The sequence below is a fragment of the Lepisma saccharinum genome, chromosome 1 (genome assembly GCF_977018435.1).
Source record: "Lepisma saccharinum chromosome 1, izLepSacc3.1, whole genome shotgun sequence".
In the NCBI taxonomy this organism is placed as follows: domain Eukaryota; kingdom Metazoa; phylum Arthropoda; class Insecta; order Zygentoma; family Lepismatidae; genus Lepisma; species Lepisma saccharinum.
This window is the reverse complement of record NC_139229.1, coordinates 13,867,622-13,881,662: the sequence shown is the minus strand read 5'-3', so window position 1 is coordinate 13,881,662 and position 14,041 is coordinate 13,867,622. Positions and strand designations below refer to the sequence as shown.

At 36.6% G+C, this 14,041-nt stretch overlaps 1 protein-coding gene across 7 annotated transcripts in view; it reads left to right on the top strand.

The window, feature by feature from the left end:
- milt (trafficking kinesin-binding protein milt) overlaps positions 1-9,607 on the top strand; it is a 281,696-nt gene extending 272,089 nt beyond the window's left edge. For all 7 annotated transcript variants that reach the window (XM_083129399.1, XM_083129392.1, XM_083129364.1 and 4 more), the window contains 4 exons: positions 2,369-2,643; positions 4,280-4,572; positions 6,451-6,563; positions 8,447-9,607. In XM_083129399.1, coding sequence (XP_082985525.1) covers positions 2,369-2,643; positions 4,280-4,572; positions 6,451-6,563; positions 8,447-8,950 — 1,185 coding nt within the window. In that variant the 3' untranslated portion in view covers positions 8,951-9,607. The remainder of the gene's footprint in view (positions 1-2,368; positions 2,644-4,279; positions 4,573-6,450; positions 6,564-8,446) is intronic.
- Positions 9,608-14,041: the final 4,434 nt, after the last annotated feature.

Below are 14,041 nucleotides of genomic sequence, written 5' to 3'. Positions count from 1 at the left end.
CCTCATATTTGAAACAACTGCACTTTTTAATTGAAATTGGTTTCTTTAAGAAGCAACAGGTTCAACAAATCTACAATACCTGTATTACATTAAAATTCAAGTATGTGATATCTCCATGTGTATATAAACAAAATACCCATTTACATAAGAACCTCTTGAACACGATATCCAAATATTTACAGTGGAATTTTTTTTTTAAAAAGATGCTTTTTGATCTATTTTCTTACATGTAAATTTTGGTTTGTGCATAAGTGAACATACATTTTATTCCAAGCCAGCAATACAGTAAAACATGCAATAGAGAACAGATCCCATTGTTAAGGTCAAACAAGCTTGAAGGCCAGTATAGTAAAAACTGCTGCATTTAAATATGCTCCACTCTGATAATGTTTGGTGATAAAAAAGAAAGCATTTTTTTCTCAATATGGAGTTTGCCTTCTTAGTATCATCTTCGTTTTTGGTGCCTGTTTTCATGCCTTGAACTTTCAGTGCCTTTTTGCATGCATATATGGATAGTTTTTTTAATGACTCTGTAATAAAGCTACAAGAGCTACGAATACAGGATGTGGTAACTGAACCTGACAGTTTTTAATTACAAATAAAAACAAAACTCTTTCTTGCAACGAAGTCAATTTAATACATGTTGTACTACATCTCAAAAGCATTTTAAGAAAATAACATGAGTGGCAGTTTCTTCACAAGGACAGTTGAACATCACACCTGTGAGGTGTGCAAAGTGACAACATTCAGCTGTTTGTTATCTCAAAGCATGTCGGTCAGCATGAAGCAATGATCGGCACAACAGGGAGCTTTTGTGGTTGAGACATTTTTCATAATGAATTTGTTATGGCAGCAACCCGTCAGTGCTTTGACATTCACTGTAATGTCCATGTTCCCAGTTGGAATAACTTTTTATTGTGGATAAGGAACTTCATCGAACTAGTTCGGGTCTGTTTTGAGGTGTCGTTCAAAAAATGAACTGTCCTTGTCATGAAACTGCATGAAACTGTCATTCATATTATTTTCCTAACGTGCTTTAAGATTTAGTACAACATGTATTAAATGGACTTCATTGCATGGAAGTGTCGTTTTTATTTGTAATTAAGAACAGTCAAGTTCTGTTGCTGCACCCTGTACAATATGTAGATAATCAAATTACCTTGAACACTAATGTTTATAAAAATTAATGCAATAATCACATTATTTAATTTGAATTTGTGTCTACATTACCACATACATAAATTTTACTCTTTCCTTTCAGTCTTCTAATTCAGATAATAACAACAATAGTGATTGTATTTTTCCTAAGATAAAAAACTGTTCAGTTTGTGTTAAGGAAATTACAGGACCTTGGTACAAGTTAGGGCCTCCCCGATGGCGCAGTGGTATTGTCGTCGCCTTGTAATCAAGGGGTCCTGTGTTCGATTCCAGGTGGAGGCACATAGTGGTTCGGATCAAACTTTAAACTGTAGGTCCAGTCCCGATTAGCCTTACTGTGCATAAAGTAGACTTAAAACAACAAATCAATCCAATTGGTACAAGTTAGATTGTAGGGATAGGCAGAGGGACATTCAGCAAGGTTTTAGTAGGACAGAGGTTCAGTTGCTGAAACATCATTCTGAATGCCATTCATCATCATCATCATCCCTTGCCGTTTCCTGCCTGTGGCTGGGTTGGCATAGAAGTCAAGCTTCTTCATTTCCTTCTAGTCTTCCACCATTCCTCTCTTTCCACTGACATCTTGTGTCCCTTTAGGCCTTAATCCCACTCCTTGTACATTGTATGCTCTTACTGGCAGTATTTCTGCACCCATCCTCTTCATGTGTTCAAATCATCTCATCTGTGCCTATTCTGTCCTGAAGCTTCTCCACACCCACTGTCTGTAGTATTCCATCATTCCTTATTCTATCCCGTCCAGTCTTCCCCAACATGCTCCTTAAAAAGTTCATCTCCACTGCCTGCATCTTTGTTTTGTCTCTCTCTGCCATTGGCCAAATCTCTGCTCCATACATAATTATTGGTACATAGTATGTGTTACACATTACCTTCTTACATTTCATAGGGACATCCCTGTTCCATATTTTTCTTCGAATACTTTGATATAGTCCACCACCAATTTCTCCTCTTCTGTTTACCCCTCATCTATTCTTCCACTCCTTTCAATTCTGAATGCCATTATGGGTAGAAAATGGAGGAAAATTATTATACTGCCATCTCCAAAGGGAGGGGTTCTGGCCCCATAACTCCCCCCTTTGATTCACCCTCATTGTTGGTGTGGTAGTTCAACAGATTGGGTATGCAACAAACTGAGTGGAACTCTTTCTAATAATTGTCTCCTGATTAACCAGCAACCTTATGTTTCCTTCAGATTGTGAAGCCTATCGAAGGCTCGCTGACACTGCAGCAGTGGTCGCAGTTGGCAACACCGCATTTAGGTGGGTTGCTTGAAGAGAGACCAGGTGTGCAGATCCGAGGTGGACGCCAGCTTGAAGAGCTTGGACTTGATGTATTTACGCTGTCTGATCTCGAGGAAGATGAAGAGTATGGCAATCCTGGCAAGAGCTTCCAGGGTACAAACTCAATTTACACGTACACTAATTCAACTGTTCTGCATCCTGATGATATAACAACTGTCACTCCAAGGTATGTATTTGTAAGTTACTTCAGAATGTTCAGAGTAAAAAACACACAAACACACACACTCACTCGGTAGATGTGTTTAACGTGAACCCCTTTCCTGTGTAATTTTCTGACAAAATGCTTGTCCGCTCTGTGTAATTTTTTTCTGAGTTTGCGTAGTAATATTTTTAAGTAGCTACTGCTTCAGCAAAGATAGTATATTTTCCTTTGTAGAAAAAAATTAGCATAGTGTGGAGGCAAAAGTGGCAAAAAGTAGGGGCAACTGCCCCCCTTCCCCCCTAATCGCCGCCATTGTTAGATACTATTAGAAACTTGAACTTAGGAAAAACAATCTGAACTTGAACACTTTTCTTGGCACGTTTCCTCTTTGCCATTTTGCACACCAACACCAACAGTTCAAGTAACGCAACATGAAAAAATGTACATAAAGCAACTTACTAAACCTGACACACAAACGAACTCACGTTTGCGCTTTGCCAGCATAACATGAAAACAGTTTACTTTCCTCTGAACTACTACTACTTCTTCTTTGTCGGCACTGAAAATCGTGACTAAATAAAAGGTCGTCGTTTCTTCAATAGCAAAACATATGTTTCACCAACAAAAAACATATTATTCCATTCAACACAGGTTACTTCAGTCAGAGATGTTCGAGGGCATAATATTACGCCGAACACAGGGAAGGGGTTAAACATCTTTTGTTGTGAACCTGAGAACTTATATTTAAGGCAATATCTAATATTAATAAAAACATTAAAATATTAGTGCCCAGACACTTACCTTAAAAACTATCTACTGGTGTTAGAACAGTGAGGGAGGAACCAACTAGACACTACATCCTGCTGTAGAGGAGTTGTTCATGGAAATTATACGATAGAAATCTAACAGAGTTTTGCTTTGAAATATTCAAAATTTCATGTGAGATAATCATTTTATCTCAAAATCCATTTCTTCCTACAATGTTGTTGCCAAAATAATGGAAAGTTATGCCTTTTTGCATAATTTCCAGAATATTTTGATTCCGTAGAATCGTCATGTGGCATTTTTGCTGACTAGTGAATAAATTTGAACCAAAATTTTCTGATACCGAGATGTTAGCTCAGCTGTAGTGATAGAAATACGTGAAGCACGATAGTTTTAACTACCTCCCCAATGCCATACTGGTAACTTCATTGCAAGCAAGATGTCCTGGGCTTGATACCTGTGGAGTCACATTCCACAGTGGTTCATATTCCACTTTAAACTGCAGGTCTAGTCTCGATTAGCCTATCTGTTCATAAAGTGAATTAAAGATCCCAACTCAAACAAATGATAATTTAACAATTTTTTTAACCCAGGGTCTGTGTGCATGTTATTACAAGCTGTTGCTTCTTGTAACTGTTGTGTATGAAATTCATGTAACATGGCCATTTGTAAATCGCCTTAGGATTTGGTACATCAGAGATGTACTATGTAGAAAGTTGAGCCTGCATTTTTACACCAATTTACAAATTTCTACATCAATATTTGCAGTTTGTTTAAAACATTTATGCTTGTGGATAAGAAACAAATATGTAAAAAATGTATTTTCCAGTAGTCGTTTTTTTGCGAATTCATTTTTGTTACTGATGTCTTACACGTATAATGCTTTTGTTTCCAGCGTTCAAGGAGGCCAGATGTCTACGTACTGCTCACAGGTGAACTCTAAAACAAATTCGGTTGCACAAACTCCAGTCGGTCCAGCCTTAAGTCGCCGAGGCTCTACGTCCACATTCTCAACAACCCTTAGTCTAGCCACTCTTCTAAATGAGCGGGGAATCAAGGCCATCACTCCGTCAGCTGTTGCAACTCCAACTTGCGACAAGAGCTTTACGCCAACAGCTACTCCTTGCAATAGTCCAGATGGAACTCCACCATCTTCCCCGCCACCATACAATCCTCTAAAATTTCCAGGTTAGAATTAAATTGTGTAACTTTTTTTCTTTTTAATAAACTTGAGTGCAGATGTGTTAGGTTTTAAGACCACAGTGCATGTGGGTGTAGAAATATTCCAACATTATTGCACCTGCTCCATAAATGGAGCTGGCGTTCCAGGCCTTATCTTACATATACAGTAAAACCTCGATTTTTACGTTTCTCAGAGGTCCAAGGTGAAAGAATTTAAAATCTGGGAAAATTTCTAGCATTTTGCTCTATTGTAACCATGAAGATTGAATGTACAATGCGGAAAATGTAAAACTGGGGAACGTAAAATCGAGGTTCCGCTGTACTTGGTCTATAATTTATCTGTCTGCACAAACTTGGTACTTCATTTGTCATTACTGTTTACGTGATGCCAAACTGTTGCTTAATGTATTCACGTGCTGAATATTTTTCTTGTTGGTTTTGTTTTTAAAAATGGATTCTGAAGTTCGTCAGATTTTGGAAATTGTAAACAAGAGATGAAAATACCATTTGTTGTGTTAATAAGGACATTACCAAGATGATCCTGCTCATGGTACCATAAAGGCAAATGATATTAACAAGTTTGTAAGAATATACACAATAAAAAGTATAAGGCTTTAGCCAAAGTTGTTATTACACCCGGTCCACATGGGCGGAAAGACTGCTTAAAAAGTGCTTAACGTCTAAGCATTCTTTCCGCATTGTGTCCGTAAGGTAATGTAGAGAAAATGCTGACACTCAGCGGAAACTGCAAATATTTCAAGTGACAGCCAATTATATTTTGGTGAGGAATGTAAACATATAAAAAAAATGATATTTTCACCAAAACAAAAAAGTTGAGCCCCTTCCCTTTTTAGGAGATGGGCATGGCTTTTATGTCGGTGTATTTTGAGATATTTATTACTAACATTTTTTTTAATTACTCATCCAGATTAATGTGTTTGCATGCCGTGTGTTATGAATAAGCTCTCGTACATGAGTCATGACTTACCAACAGATTTCCTCTCTGCATCTGAAAGCTGAAAAAGGTCCCTGGACCATATTAAAATTGATGTGGGGATAAAAGGTTCCTGGACCAAAACTGGTTGCTACCTTATTGAACTGCACTATCTATACCTTTAGAATTGGCAAATCTACGGCCAGTGAGGTTGTCAGAACAGTTTGTCGTGCAATATGGGACACTCCTCATCTCAACCAACGGAAGAGATGTGGAAGAATATTGCAAACGGCTTCGAAAATCATACGAATTTTCCACACTGCATAGGAGCAATAGACGGGAAGCATGTACGTGTGAATAAACCAAAAATGAGTGGTTCGTTCTACTACAACTACTGAAAGCTCTGCGAATTTTGGTAACAAAGTACAGCAAATTTCATTCCACGCAGAATCTTTTCTGTTTTTGTCTTTATATTTCTCACACCGAATATCCCAAATACATGGCCTCTTTTCTACTTCCATAATAAATACTTCTGTGTCTAATTTATGTATATGTAGATCACCCATCTTCATTTGCAAAAACAATGTTGATCAGAAACACAACGCTAGAACTCAGCACCACGTGGTGTGAAACAATGCACAAAGCGCATCACGTGATCATTCAGCTCAGCAGATGTTCCGCTTGTGTGAACGATACCATAAGGTGCAATAGAAATAGCAGTCAGCCCAGTCTTGATTCAGCATCCACAGGCTAGTCAGTCTGTGTGACCGATCCTATTACTTCCTTCAGCCATAACAACCAATGCTTAAAGAGTGCTGAAACACTAAGCATTATTGTATTGGAATTTTAGTGAGAAATTTTTTTATGAATCCATCCTTAATTGAAGATAATGAAATGGCTTTAATTTGAAATTCATGTGTTTGCTTATTTCTTCCTTCTCTTCCATATAGGTTTCATATTTGGTGGTGCTAGTTTACTGAAGCGAACACTCATAGGTGAAAAAGAAAGAACAGTGCACAGGTCAAAACGAATAAAAGCATCCTTGTCAACTTCGGAGCAGAAGGTAAGAAATTCCAATTTACTAAAGATAGATACTAATGTCATTCTCATAAACAGAAAAAGGTATAACATGATTGCTTTGAATGCTCTGTTGTAGATGAGTGCCTCTCCGATGGCATAGTGGCAACATCGTCACCTTGTAATCAAGGTGTCCCAGGTTTGATACGTGGTGGAGACACATTATTTGACATCGGTTCGGATCCTACTTTAAACTGTAGATCCAATCAAGATTAGCCTATCAGTGCATATAGTGGACTTAAAACACTAGATGATGAACCCTCTTTGTACAGAGTTCATATCTGTAGGTAATCAGACACAACTTTTACAGAAGGAGAATTGTTCTAAATCATTGATAGTCAAGTGTTTTGCCGACAAGCAGTCCATGTATCGATGGTTCTGAGGAGGGCACATTAAATGGCCAAAATGAAGCTGTTGACAAATGAATATTATCATTTTAAGTGTAACATGACCCCCCCCCCCACCCTTCACACACACACATTGTTAAGACACCAGTTTTTGAGTGTAAGCAATACTGAAAAAAAATATATTCAAGAATGAAATTTGTAATGTAAGTGTATTCTATCTATGTTGACTAATTGCAGTGGGTGTAGACGTATAGGCATAAATATTTGTTACTGCAGGTACCCGATGGAGCCACATAGTGATTCGTATCCCACTTTAAACTGTAGGCCATGTCTGTGCATAAAGTGGATTTAAAACAGCACATCAGGTTTGAAACTTAACACCAGAATGAGACTGGCAAGACGTGAGATACTATGATTTTTATAACTTGTTGAGCACTGTAACTCCTTTTGATGTACAGCTTGTCCGAGAATTATCTTCACAACTTCAAGTTTTAATAACTCCAATTCTAAGTCATATATTTACGTGCTGTTTGTTGTACATTGTGGAGAAACTCATAATTTTTTCCCCCTCAAGTGTGCACCTCAAGGTGAGCACCTTTGGTTGCATGGAGCACATCCAACTGAAATCAGTCCCTAAATCCAATTTGCATAACTCAAAACTACTTGAGTTTCAAGATAGGGGATGCTTGTATGGGTCAACATAGAATAGACACTGCAGTATATGGGATATTCTTATGCAAATTATGCTAGTTTTGGGGGAGAGGAGTGCTTCAAGAAATGTTTCTTGACTGGGAGATGCTTCCAATTGAGGACTACTGTCAAGTGTGAAAATGTGCATAATTTTTAAAGGAGGTTTTTTCTGGTTTTTGTTTTAGTATTCAGATATATTGTAATTGGGACTGGACCTACAGTTTAAAGTGAGATCCAAACCACTATGTGCCCCCACCAGGTATCAAACCCTGAAACCCCTTGAGAACAAAGCCAGAATGTTACCACTATGCCATCAGGGAGGCCTATTTGTAAGATATGTTTATTTAGTAGGGATGGGACAGTACTCGATCAGTATTGGTGAATACAGGTACATCGGTTTATTGGAAAAATTACTGATTATTTTACGGATCCAATATATCTATAAATATCTTATAATTTAGTGCAAGATTCTTCCGTTTTGGTGTAATTTTTGTGGATAATATTCATGCCCTCCTTTTTGAAAAAAAGAAAATGTCCAAATATGTAACTTCTTTTGAATTGCAATCACCTGAAAACACATTTATTAAGGGGGCCAATGAACCATTCAGGTTTATCAAGGACAATTTGGAATTTTATATCAGATTGGTAGAAAATTGGTTATCAGTATCGGTAAATTTTATATGGGTACTTTATCGGTATTGGCCAAAATTTCATATTGGTTCATTATTTAGTCTTGAATTCTATGTATGATGCCAGTGACATGTGGTATGCAGTTCTTAATTTTTGTCATTGATTTCTATTGCTATTCTGAAATACATTGATTCTTCTGTAGGAGCTGAGAGGAATAAAGCTGGTTGAAAAACTGGAGAGCATAGGCATCGACAGTATCATGTCAACCACAGCAACATTTTCCCCACTCACCCTCCAAGGAGCGCTGTACACTAGAAGAACAATTAAGAGTCCTATGGCACAGCTCACAAGTCTTAAATCAATCAGCAGCACCGGACTTCCCGAAAAGGCTGATCACTCGACCGGAACCATATCGAAATTCCCAGCACAGTCTCCTGACCCTGAAGTTCCTCAAATCCCGTCTCCAGGACAAAGGAAGCCACCTCCTGTACCACCGGGGCATCTGGGAATCCCCGGCCGGCCAGGAAGTGGAGCCCTGAACTCGAGGCTCGGTCAGCTGAAGCGGCAAGCAGCGATAAGGCCCGACCTAGGGATGGTCGGCCCAAGACAGCCTCCGCCAGGGCTGGGCACTGTAACGACCAAAAGCGAATCGTCGTTAGGCACTATAAGCACCATTTTGTTTGGAAGAAAAGGAGGGTTGTTATGAAGACAGCAACAAATCGTTTAAATTTTTTTGTGATGATTAATTACAGTGTTTAATTCCCGTTTGTAGGGAGCAAGTCTGTTGTTAAAGACGCAAAGTTATTTTTTGTCATGGTTGTTGCCCGTTGACTTGGGATCTTTAAATTGTTGATGCATTTCGAGTGATCATATTTCCAAATTTACGGTTGAAGGGGAAGACAAACCAGCAATATCGGCGAGTTTAGATAATGTTCTGTGTTTGTTAGGTTATCGTGCGGAACTAGTACTCATATCAGTTAGCTTAACGTAGAACAAATTGTACTCATTGGTTTCATGCAATACTTTGGTACTTACTTACAACCTGTTCAAAGGTTGTACCAGAACTACAAATTTATTAACATAGTATGCAGTATTGTGTCTAACGTTTCAGTTGCGTGAAGTATTTTGTTTCTTTTGCATAGTATTGTGTATTTATTTAGGATCGTCAGTGCTTCTTCAAAGACATCTTCCATATTAAAGTCATGCTTTTATTATTCGGTTGTGCTCGAAGCATCGGCAGTTCTGGAAGAAAGTAAAAGTTATTCAAATAAAGTGTTGGTGGTTAACTACTGCCACTCTTTGTAAGAAGAGTGATCAGTAAGTTAGGACTGAACAGGGCTTACTAACTGGTGGTGTTTTTTTTTTTTAAATAAAATGTGATAAATTACCTCGATCTTCCAGAAGTGATGATAAAAGTGTGATCAGATCAGCTGTTAAGGTCTTGAGTGAAAATCTTGTTTCTGTGAAAACACTGAAAGGTATTTTGAAATGGTTACCAAACAGCTGTGTGTGTCTGTATATAAATATTCATTTGAGTGATAAATGCTGCAAGCTAGGTCTGGTAGGTGCTGTAGAAATTATAAATCTGTGAGTAATTGAGTTCAGAGAGGAAGTGTGAGTGTGCATGCATGCATGATGTGCTGTAGTTTATAAGGAAGTGGTTGACCAGATGCTAGGATCTCAAGCATACTGCAGTCATAACTTCTATAGTCACTAGCATTAAATTAAATTGTTATCTAACCCTGTTTTGTGAACTACTGGCAACGAGTAGTATTAAAAAGTGGCTTCTGTGGGTGCTAGCTACATTCTGTTGTACATAGAATTAAATGATGATAAATAATCTGCAGTCTACAGGGTGTAAAATATATGTGTACTTCTCTCTATATACAAGTATATACATCTTTAGATATTTTACTCTGAATTTTTCTATCTTTGAAGCTGCTTTACAAAAGTAAAGTGAAATTATGTTACAATTGAAAGAAACTTTTACTCTTTATTTGATTATTCTTTTCTAGTATTTTGTCAGTGCGTTTTATTTCAATGATGATTGCAATAGTTTTATTTTTTTCTGACATGTATTTATAGAAGTAATTATTGGAGGCTGTGAATTTTTTTTAAAATTTGCACAGATATCCTTGTGAAAGAGATGCTTGAATATCTCTTAATTTTTCCAATATAATTTCTATCGGCACACACAAGATTTAATTAATGTAAATATATAATTTATTAAAAGACAAGATGTAAAAAGGTTAGTGATGTCCTCAGTGTATATTTTTACATCTGAGGATCCTACAGGGTACTCGCATTACCATGAAGCAGGTGCATTTACTAAATGTCCGTGCTTGTAGTTCCCTTCCCTCTTGACACCTTGGAGACTGCAGAAATTTTGCAAGTTACCAATGTAATATACATAATATAGTTGTATACAATTTTTCTGTAGATACAATAAAAAATATACATTATTATGGACTGTTTTTTCTTTCAAACCTCATATTCATAAAGGTGCTGATCTCAAAGTTATGTGCTGCTTATTCATTTTACTTATAAACATAAAATATAGATATTAAAATGCACACCTACAATATGTTCTAGATTTACACACAGAAATCTGATCCTTCTCTTGAGGAAGGAGCCATCATTTGAAACAACTTAAGAAAAAAAACCTGGCACCAAATTTGATATCTGTATATAGTAACAGGCTGTACTAAATAAATAAATCCAAACATTGCAGGTACAAATTGTGAAATTCAAGAAAAAATTGAGAATATGTGCATATCAATTCTCAGAAAATAGGTACAAGGAAATTCTTGACAGTACATGTATGACATGTGGATTTAAAGGGCGGGCCCATGGTGCAGGCCCTCCCCTTGAGTATGCCATTAACATAGTCTCTTCAATTATATATATAGTACACCCAACGTCGAAAGAAACTGTAGGCGAATTGTCCACCACCATTTTCATTCGGTCTGTATTACACAATGTGATGACAATGAATTGAAATAATTACTTCAATAAGCAGAGAACAATATCTGCTTCGAACCAACATAGTTTCATTTCTTAAAACAACACAGGATGTAGAATAAAAAAGTAATGAAAATAGTGGTAGACAATTTGCCTACCATTATCTTTGTTGTTGACTGTACATTCAGGACATGTGGATAGTCCTGTTGTATGTTGAAGTTGCAAAGTGGCCAAAATAGTGATCACAACACATGTTGATAGGAATCATTGCATACTTAACATTATTATCATAATAATAAAGGAAAAAGCTTGGGCAGTAATTTTTTTCTAATTTTCCAAAGTTAATCCTTGGTAATTGCACCATAAAAAATTGATAAATGCAAAGGTAAAAGTTACTCTGTTAATTTCAAAAGTAAGAAGTTACTGTTATGGTTACATTTGGTCCAAAAGTAATTCATTACTGATACTTTGTTGTACAATAAGAACATTTGAAGGGCTGGTTAAAGGGGGAGTAAAACATGGTGACATTTTGGTCATTATTGAGTTTCAGAACTTCAAAAAAGTTATTTGAAGCTATACTGTAGGTAAATTGTTTTGGTGTTGTGCTTATCAGTTTCAGAAGCTTTCAATGAAGCTAATGCAAATTGCATGACATGGCAATTATATGCAAAAATTGAAGGATAGATCTTTTTTATTTGTAACTCAATGACCAAAATATCACGTACCATGTTTTACCCCTGAGGCCTTCATTTAACATTTTACCGAAGCATTACATCTGTTCTCTTCAGTGCACATTTTCCCAGAGTAACGTTATGTGTACAAGGTTGAAACAACAACACTAAGAATGTTTTGCTAAAATAATCCTCCAACTCTGAATTTATAAAGGTAACAAAATACTAGCACACAATACTAGAAATGTAATGCATCAGAATTGCTGCTTACATTATGCTATTCTCAAAAAGGCATTTCTAGGTGCGGTGATTCAATGGGGAGGGGGTCCATCCACTGGATATGTAAACTACCGGATGATCCGTTTGAGATGTCAGAAAAGTAAACCTTTATACACAAGAGGTTAATGTACGTATCTGTGAGCAGTTGGTTGTATATATGCAGAAAGATGTAAGTTTCGAATGAGTGGAGGTTTACAGTCTTCAATTGTAGTATGCATTAATACTCGAAAATTTCGCATACCATGTGACATACTGTGTGCACTGTTGTGACATGATCACCACCTTTGTTACTATGCACAGTAGCGCCGCCATGTGGCTGAAGTCTGTAAACCTCCACTCATTCGAAACTTACATCCTTTCTGCTTATATTACAACAAACTGCTCACAGATACGTACATTAACATCTTGTGTATAAAGATTTACTTTTCTGACATCTCAAACGGATCACCCGGTATATCATACTTACAGAGGTCAAGTTTAGTGCAGTTAATTTTAGAGGCTCATAGCTACATATAAAAATACGCATAATATTGTTAAGGAATCTATTGTAATGTGCCATACATTCGGTATTTTCTAAAAAATCAAGAGGCTTGAACAAGAACTTTTGTATTGAATACGAGAACTGAGCTGTGTGTTTTGACGTATGTTGGTCACATTGTCATTTAATGATGTTTGCAACATTTTTGAGAGCTGTAGTGTTTTAGTGCGTCCTTCTAAAAATCTGAGTGATGGTGTTTGCTGATTGACTTGCAAGAGGTTGTAAGTTTGAAGTATTGGTAAAACATTTAAAACGGTGGTTATTTATACTGGAATTAGCAGTACTTTATGAGGCTCTGAAGTACTGAAAGTACTATGATTGTACATGTAAAAACTGAAATTCTTCAGTTCTTCGAGCAAAGTAAGAAATTGACATGTCAAGAAAAACTCTTGAATATTGAAAACTTTTAATTCACCACGTAAGATGGTAGTTCAGAAGTTGGAGGAAAACCATACATTCAAAAGTTGTTTTTTTTCTCAATTTTGAGTACTCCATCTTTTTTTTTTTTTTGTTTTAGCCATATGAAATGCAAATACATGGCCTTTAGGTGAGTGTGAATGTGTGTTTTAAGTGTGACATGTCAATCCCTCTGTGGAATTCTACATAAGCACAATCATGAGCACATAACTAGTTAGATTTTCACATCTGCAAAGAAAACCCAAAACATATTTCCATCTCACTCAAGGAACTTGTGAATTCAATTGCACCTGTATCTGCAGCTGAATGTGAACGTGGCTCAGTGCCACAACTCTACCTTAACTGTTAAGAGAAAATAAGTCGATAAACTTTCAAACCTACTTTTCCTTTTACTAAATGAACCTCCAGTGTGATACTTCGGTGCAGATGAAATTACAATAAACTGGATCAAGTCTAAGCATCAGTATCCTTGGCAAACCTCCAGGTCTGTAGGAACAGTCTCTCATTCATCTCATCCTTTCAACTGATTTACATATTTTTTTTACTTAGATTTTAGAATTTATATTTGAATGATACTGACTTGTATTTGATATCAAAATTATATTTTAACCAATTAGCATCCAATTATAAGCATACATAATAATTAAACATTTGTATTAGATTGGGAATCAGACACAGCGTATGAAATATGAGAGAGAGAGAGAGAGAGAACGAGAACGAGACGAAAGTATATCATTTCAAGTTTCATTCCCTATTAGTGCAACTAATATGCATCATTAACAACAGACATCAAAGTGTTATTCTACCTCACACCACACTCGGCTAAGGATCAAAAATTTTCCATTCCGTTGAAAATAACATTCAGGACAATTTTGCTGAAAAACTGCTAAATTTGCAAAATTATAATTTGTAATTAAACTTTTAATAACAT